This window comes from Suricata suricatta, chromosome 15 (assembly GCF_006229205.1).
Source record: "Suricata suricatta isolate VVHF042 chromosome 15, meerkat_22Aug2017_6uvM2_HiC, whole genome shotgun sequence".
Classification (NCBI taxonomy): domain Eukaryota; kingdom Metazoa; phylum Chordata; class Mammalia; order Carnivora; family Herpestidae; genus Suricata; species Suricata suricatta.
Window position 1 is genome coordinate 38,777,831 of NC_043714.1, and position 19,714 is coordinate 38,797,544.

The following is a 19,714-nucleotide window of genomic DNA, read 5'->3' on the forward strand; positions in this document are numbered from 1 at the left end:
TGCTATGAACATTGGGGTACATGTGCCCCTGTGCATCAGCACTTCTGTATCCCTTGGGTAAATCCCTAGCAGTGGTATTGCTGGGTCATAAGGGAGTTCTATGGATAGTTTTTTGAGGAACCTCCACACTGTTTTCTAGAGCAGCTGCACTAGTTTACATTCCCACCAACAGTGCAGGAGGGTGCCCATCTCTCAATAATAGCATTTTTCTAGAGACGCCTGGTGGCTCAGTTGGTTAAGTGCCTGGCTTTGGCTCAGGTCATGATCTCACAGTCCATGAGTTCGATCCCCGCTGCAGTAACAGCTCAGAGCCTGGAGCTTGCTTCAGATTCTGTCTCTCTCTCTTTCTCTGCCCTTCCCCTGCTCATGCTCTGTCTCTCTCAAAAATAAATAAACATTAAAAAAAAATCTTTTAAATAACATTTTTCTAAAATAAATGATTCTACTATGTGTGAGCACTTGAATGTGGAGCTTTGTCTCAGAATAGAAGTATTACTCTTTTTTATACTTAAGACATTGGAAAAATGAGGCACAGTGTATTATATTTTGACATTTTTCTTAATAACTTAAAATATTTAATGACCTCTGACTGACATGTTTAATTATTTTAAAGCAGAATAAATAATCTGGAGAAAAATTTTTCTTTCTCTAGGTGTTTATGAATTGACACACAATAATAGAACTGTATCTCTGAAGACTATAAATGCAGTGCAGCAAATGTCTCTATATCCAGAACTTATCGCCAGTGTTTTATATCAAGCAACTGGTAGCAATGTATGTTTTCTTTTGACTTTAATATTTATTTTCTTATATATTTATGAATCTTTAATATTATTTAATGTCATTCTATTATGTCTTCTCTCTATTTTTTCCAATTAGGAGGTTATTGAGCCAGTATACTTCTATATTGGTATTGTTTTTGGATTGCAAGGAATATACGTTACTGCTTTATTTGTTACAAGTTGGCTTATGAGTGGAACATGGCTAGCAGGGATGCTTACTGTTGCATGGTTCATTATTAACAGGTAAAAAATGTTTTTTTACTTAAGCTTTACAGTTTTTTTATGGCTGTTGTGTTTGGTTCTAAAAATGCTACCCCCCCAAATATTCTACACGCTAATCCCCACCTGTGAATATGATGAGATACCAGTCTTATGGTTATGTTATGTTAAATGGCATAGTTGATCTTAAGATAGGAAGATTACGTGGGAGACCTGATCTAAGCATTTGGGCCCTTAAAAGTGGAGGTCTTTCTCCACCTGGAGAGAAAGGGAAGGTCGGAGGTATTTAAAGCCAAAGAGGTAGATTGGTGTGCTGTTGCTGGACTGAAGTGAGGAGGAAATGAATTTTGCCAGCAACAGTGAGCCTGGGAAAGGCCCACAAGCCCTGCGTGAGTATGGCAGCCTGGCAGGTGCTTTGACCTTAGCGTAGGGAGACCCTGAGCAGAGTATTCAGACTACTGTGAGAGGCTTGTGAGCTGGTCTGTGTTGTTTTAAGCCTGTACATCTGTGGTCATTTGTTATGCGACAATTGAAGAATAATACACCCACCTTGTATCTTTCTATTTTTAGATACAGTAATAGTGGCATATATGGATGTGCCTTTTCTTTCCCTATTTATTTAATTTAAAGTTTTTATTTTTTTTATTTTGAGAGAGAGCGTGCAGGTGAGGGGGTGGGAGGAGAGAATTCCAAGCAGGCTCCATACTGGCAGAGCAGAGCCCAGTGTGGGGCTAGAAGTCATGAACCTTGAGTAAATGACCTTAGCTGAAGTTAGACACTTAACTGACTGAGCCACCTGTGCCCCGCTTTCCTCTTTTATTTAAAATTGATGACATGATTTCATGAAAAGAAGGAAGAGACATTAGATATATCACTTTTTTTTTTTAACATTTATTTATTTGAGAGAGGGGGAGAGAGGGAGTGTGCATGGGCGCATGAAGAGGTGAGGGGCAGACAGAGAAGGAGAGAGAGAATCCCAAGCAGGCTCTGCACTGTCCTCGTGGAGCCCAACACGGCGCTTGATCTCTTAAACCTCAAGATCATGACCTGAGCCAAAATCAAGAGTTGGATACTTAACTGACTAAACTACCCAGGTACCCCAGATATATCACTATTAAGTTAACCACCACAGTTAAGGATTCTATATTAATCTGTCACAGAGTGCTTTGAATTAGTAAATCCATCCCTTTTGGTGATCAATACAGCCTCAGTTCTTTAATAAAGTAAAAAGAGAATAAGCAATGGGGTTTCTTTGAAATGGAGGGTCAAAAAAATTGTTTTAACGTTTGTTTGTTTATTTTTTAAACTTAATTTCTTAATCTTTTATTTATTTTTGAGAGAGACAGAGCACGCGTGAGGGAGGGGCAGAGAGAGAGGGAGACACAGAATCTGAAGCAGGCTCAGGGCTCTAAGTTGTCAGCACAAGGGCTGATGCAGGGCTCGAACTCAGGAACTACAAGATTATGACCTGAGCCGAAGTCGACGCTTAGGTGACTGAGTCACCCAGGTGCCCCATCATGACTAAATTTTTAAAAATGAAACATTTCTTCTGTTACAACATTTTCTTTTGACAATTGCCAAATAAAAAATATGATACTTTCAAGTTACTAACACTCAGCATTAAGGGCTATATCTCTTACTGGGCTTTGTTTATATTTAGAGTCACATGCTGCCGATAATTTGATATAAAGCATATTTTAAAAATCTTTCTTAGAAGTTTTCAAGTATAGCTTTTCAGCTTTGTGGCTTAATCTTCTTTTTTATTTTTATTTTTTATTTTTTTTAAAGTAAGCTCTGCAGCCAGTGTAGGGCTTCAAGTCACAACCCCAGGATTAAGTTGCATGCTTTATTGACTGAGCCAGCCAGCTGCCCCTCAACATATTTCTTCTTAAAAACAGATGAACCAAACTTTATTATTACAAAAGCAGTATATGTATGTGTGGAAAATTAAAACCAGCAAAACCGAAATGATAACTTCACATTCCTACCACCTAGAGATCATTCACCATTGTTTATACCTTGGTATCTATACTTTTGGAACTTTTTCTATGTGAGTATGCATGTGTATGTGTACATAGTGTATGTATGTATTTGTATATGTGTTTTCTTTGTCAGAATGAGATCTATTACACATACTGTTTTATATGCTGCTTTCTTTACTCAGCAGTCTACCTTTCCATTTGAATAACTTTTTTTTTAAAGTAAAAGTAAGCTCCATGCCCGATGTGAAGCTTGAAGTCATGACCTTGAGATCAAGAGTTGCTGTACTGACTAAGCCAGCTAGGATTTAAAAAAAAATGTTTTTAATGTTTTATTTATTTTTGAGAGACGCAGGGCTCAAACCCACAAACCACGAGATCATGACCTGAGCTGAAGCCAGATGCTCAAAACCGACTGAGCCACCCAGCCCCCCCATACCCATTTTGACCTCAGAATACCCCAAATAGCTGGTTTATCCAAACCGGCATTTAATCTAGGACCACATATTGCTTCTGGTTGTAATGTTCTTTAATTCTCTCTCTCTTTTTTTAAGATTAAAAAAAATATTGAGGGGCACCTGGGTGGCTCAGTCAGTTGAGCATCCGGCTTTGGCTCGGGTCATGATCTCGCGGTTTGTGGGTTTGAGCCCCGCGTAGGGCTCTATGCTGACAGCTCAGAGCCTGGAGCCTGCTTCAGATTCTGTGTCTCCCTCTCTCTCTGCCCCTCCCCTGCTCATGCTGTCTCTCTCTCTCTGAAAAATAAAAAATTTTTTAAAATATTGATTTACTTTTGAGAAACGCGGTGGGTATGTGCAGAGAGAGAAGGAGACAGAGGATCCAAAGTGGGCTCTTCACTGAGAGTGGAGAGCTTGATGCAGGGCTCAAACGCACAAACCTGTGAGATCATGATCTCATCCAAGGTCGGATGCTTAACCAGCTGAGCCAGCCAGGTTCCCTTCCTTATTTCTCTTTAAATCTAACATAATCCCTTTTTTCTCTTGAAGAGAGTAAGTCAGTTGTCCTACAGTATGTCCCACCTTATAGATTTCTCTTGTTGCTTCCTGTGGTGTCATCTAGCTTTTCCCTCTATTCCTTGTGTTTCCATAACCCAGAAGTTATATCCAAAGGCTTCATGAGTTCAAGATAAACAATTCTAGTTAGAATATATCATAGGGAGGGGCACCTGGGTGGCTCAGTCGGTTGAGCATCTGACTTCCGCCCAGGTCATGATCTCGTATTTCGTGAGTTCGAGCCCTGTGTCAGGCTTTGTGCTGACAGCTTGGAGTCTGGAGCCTCCTTCAGATTCTGTGTCTCCCTCTCTCTCTGCCCCTCCCCAGCTCACACTCTCTCTCTCTCTCTCTCGCTCTGTCAAAAATAAAATTAGTAAAAACTTAAGAAAAAGAATATATCATAGGTGATATGTTTTTCATGTTCTATTACAATAGAAGTTACAAGGTATTTATTTGGCCTACCCCTAGTGACTCTGAGATTGACTGCTGCTTTGGGGGATGACAGTCAGACTTCTTCATTGAATAGTATGACTAGAAAATAATCTGTGTGGTGTTTTGGGGCACAAATGAATGTCCTTTTCAATGTTAGCCATTTACCTAAGGGTGGTAACTCCAGTTGATAATTTGCCAAATTGATAATTACATTAGGATTTATTAAATTATATTTTTCCATTTTCAATAGTTAGATTCTTTATTCTTCAAAAGGTAAAATTTTTCTTTATTAACCAAAGTTCTTTGGTTATCTTTAAATTCAGTTACTATTAGAAAGTCAGGGCGCGCCTGGGTGACTCAGTCAGTTAAGCATCAGACTCTTGATTTTAGCTCAGATCATGATCTCACAGTCATAAGATCGAGCCCTGGTTGGCCTCCACTCTGAGCAGCTCCACACTGAATGGATGGAGCCTGCGTAGGATTCTCTTCGTCTCTCTCTCTCCTCCCCCACCCCCACCCCCAGCCCTCCACTCTTGTGCGCATGCTCTTTCTTGTCAAATTAAAGTCAAGTCAGAACAATACTTAATTTCACTTTACCTATTTCTGAGAAACTGTTTTGTAGCTGTCCCAGATGGTGATAAAACAACCTCTCTGGTCTTCTCTTTTTTAAGCATGTTTCTCTGCTTCAGAATTTTCTTCGGTTGAGTAGGGCTAAATCCATTACCATCATTGTTTTTTTGTCCAAACTGTCATAACTTTGGTTAATAGAAGTCCTTTCAGGCTGACTGCTAAATTCTTTTAACACATCTTCATTAATCTTTGAAAGCTTTCTTGTTTTCTGGTTCAACAAGGTGAGCAGGCTCACCTTATACCTTCCCTGTGAAAGATTTGAAATTAGCCACTTCTCTGTGGTGCTTTAATTCGTTTTAGTAGAGAGCAGTATTAGAGAATCTAGTGTGGATGCTAGAGAGATAAGGTGACTTTTTGTTATGTCAGAAAGTGTTATGTCAGAAACAGAATATTTTAAGTTGCCTTGCACTTTTCTAAAATTCTATTAGAGTTCATTGTTAGAAATTTAATAGCTCACTCAAACTATTTCAGAACTCATAGACTAGGTCTAGAAAGTCTTGCTTTTTACAATGAAATGTATTTAGTACAAAACTAGCATTATTTAAAATAATAAAAGGATTGTTTTCTTGATTATGTGATGTACTAATTATTACTGCATACCAAATCACCCTAAAACTTAACAGTTAAAACAACGTACATTGTATTACACAGAGTCTGATGGTCAGAAATCCACAGTGGCTTAACTGGGTAGTTCTGGTTCAGGGCCTGTTATATGGGTGCAGTCAAGAGATATTTAAGGCTATAAACATTTGAAAGTTTGATTGGCCTAGACTGTCTCCTTCCAAGCTCATTGTTGTGACTTTTTACAAGAAGCCCCAGTTCTTTGCTGGCTGTTGGCCTGGAAGACTAATTTTTCAACACATGAGCCCACCATAGGTCTGCTCACAGCTTGGCTGCTGGCTTTATAGTGAGTGATCCAATCAAGTGTGGAGTGAGTGTGCCTTAGTGGAAGCCAGATCTCTTTTAAAACTTAATATCAGAAATGATACGACATTACTCTGCCATATTCTATTGATCATGCAGACTAACTCTGGTGCATTATGGGAAGTAACTGCATAGGGTGTTAATACTCAGAGGCAGGGACCATCAACGCAGGTCCTGAGGGAGGGAGTGAGAATTGGGGGGCAGGGAGCACAGAGAATGGAGGCAAGACAAAGTTTCTGATCAAGCCTCAGTTTACTGAGAAAACACAAGCATCTTATAAAGAGCAGAAAGCATAGGTCAGTTGCTAAGAAACAGGGTCACGTGAAGGGGCTAGGGTAAAGAAAAAACAAAAGCTACAGTTTTAGCATAGCGTCTAAGGAGCCGATAAAGTCCAGCCAAGCAGTCTCTGGCCTTGAGCTGGGAGTGATAACACTGTCCAGCCCTGCAGGTGGCTGATCTTAGGTCAGGGCACACATCTCTTCCCCTGGCAGCTCTTTCTGGCAGCTCTCCACACCCAAGCAATTTTTCCTTGTAAAAATATGGCATTAAAGAATATGAAGACTCTTTGCCAGAAGAGTATTTTATTTTTAAAGTTCATTGATTCATTTTGAGAGATAGAGCAAGCAGGGAAGGGGCAGAGAGAGAGGGAAAGAACCCCAAGCAGGCTCTGTGCTGTCAGCTTGGACTGAGTCACCCAGGTGTCCCCCAAATAGTGTTTTAGAGCTTTTAGTGAGAATTATAAAGGAAATTGTCTTATTTAATGATACATTGTATCCTGGGTACCTAGAGCAGGAATTAGGTAGAAAAATTGTGATATGTTCTGCTAAAATGTATTTTTTGGCAATTAAAATATTCTTACCAAGTAGTTTTTATGAGTTTTGTATTTCATTCATTTTTTATTGGTATATATTTTATACTGCAAAATATATTTTAATGCTATGAAGGTGAATTTGCTTTTTTTTTATTCACCAGCTTTAGAGTTTATATATGAATGCCTAGAAAAGTATAAGAAGGTATTAGTCATTCCATTATGATTATAATAGTGTTCTTAATTGTATTTTATGTTGCTTGTTTCTTAACATCAGAAGGGGAAAACAGGGTTGGCAAACTGAAAGATGTAGGCATACTAGAAAAGTTGAGGAAATTTTAGGAAACAGCATTGTATAGACAGTAGTAGGGGGGAAATTAGAGGCGAGTGACTTTTTTTTAACAGACGTTATCACCAAAATAGTCTAACCAAAACCAGGTTTTACATATAAACAATATGAAAGAGTCCTGATCTTCTCCTCTACAAATGTATACCTGGGTATCACTTTCAGTGAAAACATCTTTATATTTGAAGAATAAAGAAGAAATGTATATGATTAAAAGTATATATTGGATGGCTCAGTCAACTGACTGTCTGACTTCGGCTCAGGTCATGATCTCATGGTTTGTGGGTTTTAGCCCCACATCGGGCTCTGTGCCTACAGCTTAGAGACTGGAGCTTGCTTTGGATTCTGTCTTCCTCTCTCTCTACTCGTCCACTCATGTGCTCTCTCTCTCTCTCAAAAATAAATTAAAAAAAAAAGTGCATGTTAAAGTTATTCTTTGGCCTCCCCAGAAAAGTAATTGTACATTGGTAATAATAAAGAGGTAGGTGCAAGGAAGTGTACGTGCCTAAAGGTGCAGCTAACAGAAAATAATGGTAGCACATGATGCTAGTTCTGTTGTGATTGTATTGGTATGCTCACAATGCTCATTGATGTGTAAGCTTTTTAAATTTTAGGTGGTAGTCTTTCCCAGGAATTCGATTTTATTGCAAGGCAGTAATCCAGAAAAGGTGGAAAATAATATGAAAAATTGGGAAACCATCTAAATATAGGAGAATGGTTAGGTAAATTGTAATACATCAGTGCAAGTGCCATTAGAAGTGATATTATGTAGTTTTCATCTTTCACACATTATACATTGACATGCCAAACTGTATTATATGTTATCCAACTCAACATTTCTCAGACTTCAGATCTGTATATTTAAAACTTAATTCTCTTGGATTCCATGTATTGACATAAACAGTTTGAATTCTATAATGCTACTTACATATAAAATGAAACTAGGTAACACTCCATATACTTAAAAGCACTTAATGCTACTATAAAACTGAAACCAATTGATTAGTGAAATAATGAGCTAGCAAAATATTAACTGAAAAGATGAATTTAATGTTAAAAATGATATTTTGCTAAAATCAGATTTCTACTCTCTGTGTAAATATCATACTATTCCAGTAGGTTCTTTTGAGTATAGTAAACCTACACAGCTTGTTACTGTGAGGTAACTCACTTCTCATCTTGTTGTTCTCTTGTCTAATAAGAAATTTTTTTGACCACAGTGATCAGAACATTGTTTTATTTTTATTTGTTTAGTATTATAGTCATCGTTTTTTTCCCCAGTTAACTCAGGCCAGTTGAAGTAATGCTATGTTGCCCACTAGATTGTTAACACAAACATGGAAGTGAGTACTGAAATCCAGATTATGCTTACACCATGATGTGTCTAAAATGAAAATTCAGGGGGTGCCTGGCTGGATCAGTTGGTGGAACATGCGACTCTTGAGCTCAGGGTCATGAGTTCAAGCCCCACATTGGGTGTGGAAATTACTTTTAGAAAAAAACAAACTCAAAATGAAACCAAAGCTTGCTGATTTCTGTGAATATATCTATAGGCCTATGAATCTTAGGTGATTTAACTAGTTGTTATTTTGAAGTTTGTGCCACTCTAGACTCTGCCACTGGGAGAGAAAGTGGGTCTCATCTGATTTAGTCACTTCCTACTATTAGCCTTCTGTTCCTCACAACCACCAAACATGGTGAAGGCAAGAGAGAGAAGCTTGGACATTCAGGAAAGTAACAGTGGAGAAGCCTGTGCAGGTGAAGAGAGTAACCGGCAGAGATCCTACTCAGTTTGTGTTGCAACACTCCCCTTCTCCAGTGCAATTTTTAAAGATTTCACTGTACTGACCTGTGACTTGGGCAGGGAAAGTGAGTAAACTGTCAGGAAGTTAACTGCAGGGTCCAGCTTCCCCATTCTGAACCGATGGAGTGGCTGGTGGAGTCCTGAATTGAGAATAGATATCCTCTCCTTCCTCTCTACGTCCTGCCTTATAACACATCAATCTCTTATTTGTCTTTAGAGAATTGACTTTCATAATTTCTCAGGGATAATAGTATATGAAAATAGATGGACTTTAGAATACATGATGCTGAGTAAATTAATGGTATTGGAAGAATCATCTGGAAAAGGAATCTTATTGCATCAATAATATAATAAATTCCAAGTTGATTAGAGTTAAAAGTAAATAGTGAAAGCAGTAATTACTATACAGAAACATTGCTTCATGTTCTAAAATTCTTTGTAAAAGATAAGATCAGAAACAATGTAAGTGTATGACATTAGAAATTAGTTATATTATGTTAAATTTATACAGTGATGTGTCATGGCCATTAAATATTCTTGAACTGTATTTATTGATACATATGTTATGGAAAGATGTTCATTATATATTAAGTGAAAAGTAGTTCATTACAGAATTATAAAAGAGGAAAGACCTAATACTATTTACTAGGCCGTAGATACACTGCTAAGTTCTTTACAGCTTTTATTTTGTTTGATCTTCATGTATAATCCTGTTTTTTCCATATATATATATATTCAACCACATATATTCACCTCTACTAACTGTTCCATTGTCCCCAGAAAACCGGGTATCTGCTTTCTGTCACTATAGTTTTCATTTTCTAGGATTTTAAATTTATTTATTTATTTTTATGTTAGAGAGAGTGAGAGTGGGGGAGGGCATATAGAGAGAGGGAATCCCAAACAGGCTCCAGCAACATGGAGCCCAGTGTGGGGCTCGATTTCATGACCCTGGGACCAACCTTAGCTGAAATAGGGAGTCAGACACTCAACCAACTGAGCCATCCAGGCACCCCTCATTTTCCAGAATTTTATTTAATAGGGTCATATGCCATGTACTTTTTTTGTCTTTTTTTTAACTCAGCATAATTATTTTGAGATACATATATATTAGGCATATCAATAGTTCATTCCTTTTCATTCCTTTTTTGTCTTTTTTTTAACTCAGCATAATTATTTTGAGATACATATATATTAGGCATATCAATAGTTCATTCCTTTTCATGGCTAAGCTAGTATCCTATATCACAGTTTGATTGAACTAAATTACATGCAAATAGATTCATCTCTATTATTTAGGAGAGTTATACAACAATTTTCACAAAAATTTTTAGGCAGTAGCACCTTTGTTTCTGTGTAGATAAAAAACCTTGAGCATATGTGTTCCAAATTTGGTGATTGTTGAAAAGATAGTCCTCTTGAAGTGTAAGGATATGCTCAGGAGACAACATGCTGTCAGAGCAGAATGAAGAGAAACTTAGGGAGAGCCTAGAAAGACATTCTGTACTTGGGACTTAAATGTTTCTGGATATATCACATGAAGGACTACTGTAATGGTAATTCCGGGAAACCTGCTGATGGAAAAGATTAAACTAGATATCAGATGACGTGCATTATAATCCCATTTGTGCCACCTACTAACTATATGACCGTGATTAAGTCACATCACCCCTCTGAATTTCATATTCTTTAAATAAGGGAGGATAAGAACTTTAGGCCTGTCAGGCCTGTTAATTGTGTAATACAGATTGTATTCCAGAGAAGAGCAGCCATCTGTCTCATTAAGGGAAGAGGGCGTAGGAGCTGAAATCTAGCGTCCTCTCCGACAGGCTGTGTGCCTTAACGTGAGGTGTATCTGCTCAGAGTAGGGTGCCTTTTTCCCATTTTTACAGATGCCTGCCCTATTCACCAACCAGTGTGCAGCCACACTGAGTCTTCTTGGCAGGGAGGTAAGGAGGGTTGAATGAGATGCTTAATTTACTCAAGATGCTGAATAGACAGTAGTGGCTCTATGTCCACCTTACCAAAATTGTTATAGAGAACAATGAGATGTGTGTGAACGTACTTTGAAAAGTATAGTGTTACACAAATAAAATGTCTTGATATTTTACCGTTCATCTGTGATTTACTTTAGGGTAGATACAACAAGAATTGAATACTCCATTCCTTTAAGAGAAAACTGGGCACTGCCATACTTTGCATGCCAAATTGCTGCACTTACAGGCTATTTAAAAAGCAACTTAAATACTTATGGAGAGGTAAGATACAAACTTATTTGTCACAATTAATTTTGATGTATTGCAAATGTGGTATATAATTTTAAAATTAGTCATATTAACAGTTCAGTGATATTCAGTGAAGCCTAATTACTACATAATAAAGGATATATTAAGTAGTCTTACTATAACGCTATTAATCTAGTCCCTTTGACAGGTAAATTATTATTTTCTTTAAGTTTATTTATTTTGAGAAAGGCAGAGACAGTGCCAAGTGGGGGAGGGACAGAGAGCTGGAGCATGAGAATCCCAAGCAGGCTTCATGCTGCCAGCGCAGACCCCAACATGGGGCATGAACTCTGGAAACCCTGAGCTCATGACCTGAGCCCAAACCAGGAGTTGGATGCTTACTTTTTTTTAACGGGTTAATTATTTTTAGGAGAAAGAAGATGTTATATTGTTTCAGTGTAGTTACTTGACAGATGAAGAATATATTATTTTGAAAACTACTCTGTCTCATTTTTTTACCATTTCTTTTCTCTAATGTTGATGGTTTTTAGTTAAGGAAATATTAATGAAGATCCAAAGAGTGACCTGCAGTTGGCAGCAATGTCCATCTTTTATGGTAGCACCGCATATTTTCTGTTTTCTGTTTTTCTGGCAACCACTGCTCTATCTTTATCACAATGTTTTTTTTTCATTTTGAAAGGTTATACAAGTGGAATTATATAGTATGTTACCCTTCAAGATTGGCTTTTTTTTTAATGTTTATTTTTGAGGGAGAGAGAGTATGAGCAGGGAATGGGCAGAGAGAGAAGGGGGAGAGAGAATCTCAAGCAGTCTTTGTACTGTCGGTGCAAAGCCTGACATAGGGGTCCATCTCATGAACCAGGAAATCATGACCTGAGCTGAAATCAGGAGTCAGAAGCTTAACTTGACTGAGCCACCCAAGTGGCCCAAGATTGGCTTTTGTCATTTAGCCTAATGCCCTTGACATCTGAGTTGTTGCAGTATATCTGCTTATTTTCCTTGCTGAGTAGTATTACAGCAGTATATATATTTTAATCACATATTTTGTAGTTTGCTTTCCATTCTTGAGGCTAGATCTTGTGATCCCAGTTGCATCAGGATATCCAAGCTTGTATCTTTTGTGCAGTTATCTGGAGCCATCTGGAGAAATATATGGTTGGTTACTGAAATACATTTAATGTGTCAAGTAATATGTGTAAAATAGTTAACAATAAAGGCATAGTTGAAAATGAAGTGAACAAGATATAGGGCAGGCAGTAGTGCACAGAATTTTGAAAATGTTCAGAGAAAGGAAAAAACAGCTAAGTGTGCAGATTGTGTTGGTTGTATATTTCTTTTTTAAAAATCTTTTTTTTAATGTTTATTTTTTAAGAGAGAGAGAGCATGCATGAGCAGGGGGGTGCAGAGAGGGAGACAGAGGATCTGAAGTGGGCTCCACCCTGACAGCAGAGAGCCTAATGTAGGGCTCTGATCCCATGAACTTGAAGTCATGATCTGAGCTCAGGCTTAACTGACTGAGCCACCCAGGTGCCCCGACGTATATATCTATCTTATTTCACACTGCATGTTCTTTGAAGTAGTTTGAGAATAAACCCACAGCATTAGTAATTTGCTTCATTATGCAGTAGCTTTTTCCTAACCACTTTAAAGTAATCTCTGCATGTCCAGTAGGTTCTGGATCTAAACGGGAGCCTTCATTGATCTCTGGTACTGTTTTCTCTGGGGATGATGGTTTCAGGCCTGGTTAATCCACATTAGAAGTTTCCAGAACACTTTCTCTTCAAGATAGGGAGATACAAAGAACGGAAGCTTATGTGTCGTATTAGTGCTAAGCTCTTCTAGGCCTTGTACTTGGTATTCTTGCACCAACAGGTAGAATTTTTCCATCTCCTTACACTTTGTTTTTTGGTCTTAATCTTATGGCCTGAAGTATTTCTGATTTTGGAATTTACTTACTATTTTTAAAAATTTTTAATGTTTATTTATTTTTGGGACAGAGAGAGACAGAGCGTGCGTGGGGGAGGAGCTGAGATAGAGAGACCCACAGAATCCGAAGCAGGCTCCAGGCTCTGAGCTGTCACCACAGAGCCTGACGCGGGGCTCGAGCTCACCGACCGTGAGATCATGACCTGAGCTGACACTTAACCCACTGAGCCACCCAGGCACCCCATATTATTTTTTAATTTTTAAAAAATGTTTATTTTTGAGAGAGAGAGAGAGACAGAGTGTGAGCAGGGTCGGGGCATAGAGAGCAGGAATCACAGAATCTGAAGACAGGGGCAGAGAAAGTGGAAGACACAGAATCTGAAGCAAGCACTAGGCTCCAAGCTGTCAACACAGAGCCTGACGCAGGGCTCATGACGTGAGCTGAAGTCGGATGATTAACCCACTGAGCCACCCAGGCACCCTGAAAGATTTCGTTTTAGAGAGCATGGCTATTATCTTAGGTTTCTTGACTAGACTAGACCCTTACTGCTTTCTCCTTTGCTATTCTTATCAGAACAAAGTCAGGTGATATCATGGCTGGTGGAGGAATTGGCAATATAAATGTAGATCCCTGGAGGAAGTAGAGGTTGTTAGAAATATGCCAAGGAACAGTGGATTTGTCAGACTTAGTTTCTCACTAAGGGATCACTTGAGAGATAACATTTGGAGAGACAGAATTGATTTTAGCCAGGCATTTGTCAGGCAAGGGCAAGAAGTCCTTGTGTTTAGTACCTTAGCAGAGGAAAAGAGGGTTTTATACGATTGACAGTGCAAGCACTGGGGAAAGGTAAGGGCACACTTCTGCTGAGAAGTAATGAAAATAGAGTGGGCTTTTTTCCTTGGACTGTGGAATAGGCCAAGACATAAACAGTCTATTTAAATGGAAACTCTTCACAATATATGGAAGTGAAAATATTTTTTAGGGTAAATGGAGTTACTTTCACAATACAAAAGTCCATTGCCAAGTCCAGCAAAAGCCACTATTTTCTTGTATTTATTACCTTACCTCTTGTGATAAAAGAAAAATGTAATGAGTTTTTTTCCCTTTGTCTTCCTAAAATTCTCAATATGATGTTGAACTTTGAAGGACAGGTAATTGGTTTATCTCTCTGTCTTATTTACGATCTTATTGTTTATGTAAGGATTTAATAATAATGTGACTTAAAAATAAAATTTCTAGAATTACATAGCTTAAAGTTGAACCAGTAACAGGGCAGCAACTTTGAAGTAACAACTTCATAGATTTTTATAGTAATAAAGTTACTGATACTTAGTTTCTTTCTTTTGTTTTCCCTAGAGGTTTTGCTACTTGTTGATGAGTGCTTCAACTTACACATTTATGATGATGTGGGAGTACAGCCACTATCTCTTGTTTCTTCAAGCAATATCTCTATTCTTGCTAGATAGTTTTTCACTGGAGCAAAGTGAAAAGGTATTTTGAATTTTGAAATTGTGGTTTTAAGTCAGAGAATAAATGTTTCTATAGTGTTAGAAACTTAAGATAATTTGGCTTTTAAGCTTTATTTTGAAATTTATTGTTGTCTGGGTTTTGTTTGTTTGTTTTGGTTTGGTTTTGGTGGCAGTGGTGGGATTATTTTGAAGTATTTTAATAGGCTCTGACTTATACTTCTACTCAAAAGATTGCTAAACTCATTCTCCCAGCCCTTTTAGAAGCACTTTGAAATACCCTTAAAGACAGCCTGCTTATTCAAAGTCACTATGTGCTTCTGCTCTTTTTAGCCATTTCTCCTTCCCTTTCTATTTCTTTAAAAAGGAAAAAAGGGAAATAGAGAATATGCACAAAAAAGTGCATGTGTGTTGTGTATATATACTGTTTAGACTAAAACACGACTGTTTGACCATCCAGGCCAAGAAATGGAGCATTTGAATACCCAGAAGTCCCTCTCTTAACTGCTTCCAGTCACATCTTGCTCCCTCCCTAACAGAGGCTCACTGTCCTGAATTTTGTTAATCCTTTCCTTCTGTTTCCTTCTGGTTTTTACCACCTATCTATTATATTCCTTAAAATATGCTGGAAAAAAAATGTATTGTTCACTTCTGTCTGGTTTGCTTTTGAGATTCATCCTTGATAATGTACAGACCTAAATTATATTCCTTCTTATTTATTTATACATTCTATTATTGATGGACATTTCAGTTTTTTTCCAGTTTATTGTCCATATGACCACTGCTGCTATAAGCATTCTTAACTGGTACATCAGTGCAAGATTTCTCTAGAGTATATACCTCATAGTGGAATTATAAGTCAAAGGATATATGCATATTCAACCTAACCAAATACCAAGCCTTTGTCCGGAATGGTTATATCAGTTTGTATAACTGCCAACAGTGGTTAAAGGTTCCCATCAGTATTTGGTTCCTTTTTTTTTTTAATCTTTATCTTTTTCACTCCTTTCTTATCTTTTAATTATAAACATTTATTAAGTATTTAATATGTTGTGTAAGCCGGAAATTTGTGGGTCTTCTTGCTCTTTTTTTTTTTCATCCTATATATTTAGATGATCCAGAATCCTGATGAATACCACCACCATTTAGGTTAATTGAAGTTAAAGTGATTAAAATAGAGCCATTAATCAAATATAATGTCTTTATTTTATTAGTTAAAAGGGTAGTAAGAACCCAAAAGCATCATAGAAGCGGGAAGCAGTTACCACCACTAGAGTTGAGGCAACAAAGGGGAGAATTTGGAATTATTAAGACTTCAGAACTTAGAGAGGAACGAACCCCTGTGGAGCTGAAACTCAGGCTTCTAAGGAGGGGCCACCGCCCAGCTTTGCTGGAGTCTCTGAACTGGAAAGACGGAGCCTGGAGAAGTGGAACCCAGACATCCTCAGATGAGGCTCTGGCCAGCTGGCCCTGGAGTCTCTGGGGCAAGAGAGTGTGTTAACGCTGGTCCTTCAAGTGTTAGAGAAGCTGCACATGCGTGTGGCTGCTTTAGCAGGAAGGAGTTGCTCTGCTGGAGTGAAGAAGTGTTGCTGACATGACACACAGGAACTGCAAAGCAGACAGGAAGCCACAAGCTTCTCCCTTCTCCTTCAGCCTTGTAATCTCTCTCTAGCATCCCATATTGACAGAGTTTAATAGGGAGCCAGTTGGCAAAGCAGAGACATAGAAAGCAGAGTCCCTAACCCCAGCATTACAAGGCAGTGTGGGTGGAGGGGTAGGTTTGGAGCTAAGAGGCAGTCACTCAATAACTGGCACACATTTCCAGAACCAGCATCCAAGATCAGGAAGTAGAGTATTGTCAGCACTCGGACGATCCCATTGTGCCCTCTCCCAGTCAGTGTTTCAGCCTTCCAACAGTGAGATACTTCTTTTCGTCATGGTTCTGACCTGTTAAAGATGTTTTTTGTTCTGTTTTTTTCTTTTCTCTTCTCACCTTTAATACTCTGCCTTTTGATTTCCTTCCCTAACTAATGTCTATATTTTGTCTTAATTTTCCCTTTCCAAAAGGAATTAATCTTATGGTAGAAAAAAATAACTGTATTATTGAATTTTAGAAATCTTCTAAAATGAGCAACTTTTCTGGTGACTTCCTATTAGTACATTGACTTTAACTTTCTTATACTCAGTGTTAAATGGACCAGATGTAAAAATACTTGTCTCTAGGGCTACATTTCATGGCAGTATGTTTTTACTATGTAGGTTTTGGGAACTGTTGCTAGAGATTATAATTGTTGATTTATGCATTTTGATGATGTATATATAGATTTTAATAACAGGGCAAGCCAAGTAAAATTAAATCAGAGCCTAGGACTTAAATTTTTTCAGTCTGATTTAGATGTCCTTGGTTTTAGCTTTTTACTTTGCTTATAGGAGTTATTTCTAAGAAAATAAAAAATTCATTACATACCATAACATTGAAAGTACAGATTAAACATTTATATAATATATCCTAAATTATAGTAGAGCATTTATTTTATAATTGGAGTTAAATCTATTCTAAACAAAACTAATTAAAAGATGTACAGTCAGATTCATTTTATTCTCATTCATCTTCTTTTGTTCCAACAGGTTCATGAAGTTTATAAAATCTATATATTTTCTCTCTTTCTGGGATATTTACTGCAGTTTGAGAATTCAGCTTTATTGGTGTCTCCTTTATTAAGTTTAGTAGTAGCCTTAATGTTTGCTAAGTGCCTTCAGGTAATAAAAATTGCCTTTTTATCATATTTGTGATAAATTTTTTAATTGTTAATTCTTCCTGCCTCACTTCTTTGTTCATGATTTTTTCCTTTACAGCTGAATGTGAAGAAAGGAACTTTTATAGCTAAAATAATGAAAGTGATTAATTTTTACTTGGTGTGTACTCTGACAGTGACACTGAATATTATAATGAAGGTAAATAACTCTAGTTCTGAGATTCATGTAGAAGAGCAAGCTGAATGATGAAAGTGCTGAGCTAAATTTTAACAAGCATATGACACAGCACGATGATAGAGTTTGTACAGTAAAATTTCAAGTTGAATAATGATCATACTTATATGAGAAAATAGGGTTCTGATATGCTTAAAAGATACACTTTATTTTCCGTTTCATTTAAAATATAGTCATTACCCAATTAATTAATATATGGCATAAATTGAGATGAGTAAAACTGTTCAAAAGAGTAGGTTAAGTAAGTCTCCTTGCTTCATAGATAAGCTATGTATTATTTCTTTTTTTAATTCAAATTTTTTGTTTTATAGTCTTACTGTGTTTCCTATTTCAAGACAGAAACGTAATGCTGTGAATATAGCTAAAATAGTTTTTTGTTTTAATTAGTGTTTTTCACTTCCAGATGTTTGTCCCACACAAAGAAAATGGGCACATGCTGAAATTCCTTGAAGTAAAATTTGGACTAAATATGACTAAGTAAGTTTTATTATTATTTGTCTTAAGTCTTAAGTTTATTTATTTATTTTGAGAGAGAGAGAGTGCATGCATGAGTTAGGGAGGGGTAGAGAGGAAGAGAGAGATCATCCCAAGCAGGCTTGGTGCCATCAGCCCAGAAAGCTACGCAGGGCTCAAACCCACAATTTGTGAGTCCATGACCTAAGCCAAAACTAGGAGTTGGATGCTTAACTGACTGAGCCACTCAGACACCCCAATAAGTTTTACATTATATAAAACTTTATCTAGGGGCACCTGGGTGCCTCATTTGGTTAAGCATCTGACTTTGGCTCAGGTCATGGTCTCACTGCTTGTGAGTTCAAGCCCCACACCTGGCTCTGTGCTGACAGCTCAGAGACCGGAGCCTGTTTCACATTCTGTGTCTCCTTCTCTCTACCCCTCCCCTGCTCACTCTTTGTCTCTCTATCTCAAAAATAAAGAAACATTTAAAAAAATTTTTAAATTAAAAAAAATTTACCTAACTCTATACTACTTAGAAAATATAGAGCAAAAATAATCCAAGGAGTAGTAGATCCCTAATTACATACCACTTAGAAAATAAATAATTTGGAAAATTATATCATTTAAAAAAATCTCATTTGGGTGTTTTATAAATTAGATGTACTTATACATGGCAGTGTTTTGAGAGTATTTTTTTCTCTTGATGTGGAACAATGATACAATCTAAATTCAGAATAAATTAAAGATTTAAAATAAAGAACCAATGTAATTTAAATAAAAAATTTTTTTAATGTTTATTAATTTTTGAGAGAGACAGAGCGTGAGCAGGGAAAGGGCAGAGAGAGGGAGACACAGAATCTGAAACAGGCTCCATCCAGGCTCTGAACTGTCAGCACAGAGCCCGACGCAGGGCTTGAACTCAGGAATGGCGAGATCATGACCTAGGCCAAAACTGGACACTTAACCAACTGAACCACCCAGGCACCCCAAGAACCAATATAATTTTAACCACTATGCTTGCATTAAAAATGGTGAGCAGTAAGATATTTATTTCATAGCAAAGAATCTCATTCTGAGATCATAATAGTGGATTAGATCAGAAGCTGACTTTTTAAATTAAAGAATGATGTACTTTTGTTTGTTAAATGCATTTTTTCTAATTTTAAAAAATATTTATTTTTGAGACAGAGACAGAACATGAGCAGGGGAGGGGCAGAGAGAGATGGAGACAAGGAATCTGAAGTAGGTTTCAGGCTCTGAGCTGTCAGCACACAGCCCTATATGGGGCTTGAACCCACTAGCTGTGAGATTGTGACCTGAGCCGAAGTCGGACGCTTATCTGAGTAACCCAGGGACTCCTGTTAAATGCATTTTTTAAATCTAAAGTGAAATAAATGACTATGTACTGGTCGAGTCCATTCACATAACAGAAAAAATTATTTAAACATTTTTCTGGTTCTCCTAATATACCTTAAACCTTATAATTTTTGTGATTACATTGGATTTTAGATGCTGTTCATGGAATTTCATGTGGTATATCACAGTTAATAAAGCGTTTGATTGACACTGTTTAAACACTTGAGAAATCTGAAGTTTAAGTCCGGTATGGACATCTACAGAGGTAAAATGATCCTGTAAGAGGCCATATACTCTGTAAGGGGAGAGATCATGTCTTTTTATAGGCCAGACACTTA

At 37.4% G+C, this 19,714-nt stretch overlaps 1 protein-coding gene across 6 annotated transcripts in view; it reads left to right on the forward strand.

Moving 5' to 3' along the window:
• DPY19L4 (dpy-19 like 4) overlaps positions 1-19,714 on the forward strand; it is a 67,074-nt gene that overhangs the window by 16,415 nt on the left and 30,945 nt on the right. For 4 of the 6 annotated variants that reach the window (XM_029923533.1, XM_029923534.1, XM_029923535.1 and 1 more), the window contains 7 exons: positions 653-774; positions 880-1,025; positions 11,069-11,192; positions 14,464-14,598; positions 17,202-17,333; positions 17,430-17,528; positions 17,968-18,041. In XM_029923533.1, coding sequence (XP_029779393.1) covers positions 653-774; positions 880-1,025; positions 11,069-11,192; positions 14,464-14,598; positions 17,202-17,333; positions 17,430-17,528; positions 17,968-18,041 — 832 coding nt within the window. The remainder of the gene's footprint in view (positions 1-652; positions 775-879; positions 1,026-11,068; positions 11,193-14,463; positions 14,599-17,201; positions 17,334-17,429; positions 17,529-17,967; positions 18,042-19,714) is intronic. The other 2 variants (XM_029923537.1, XM_029923538.1) reach the window with 2 other exon arrangements.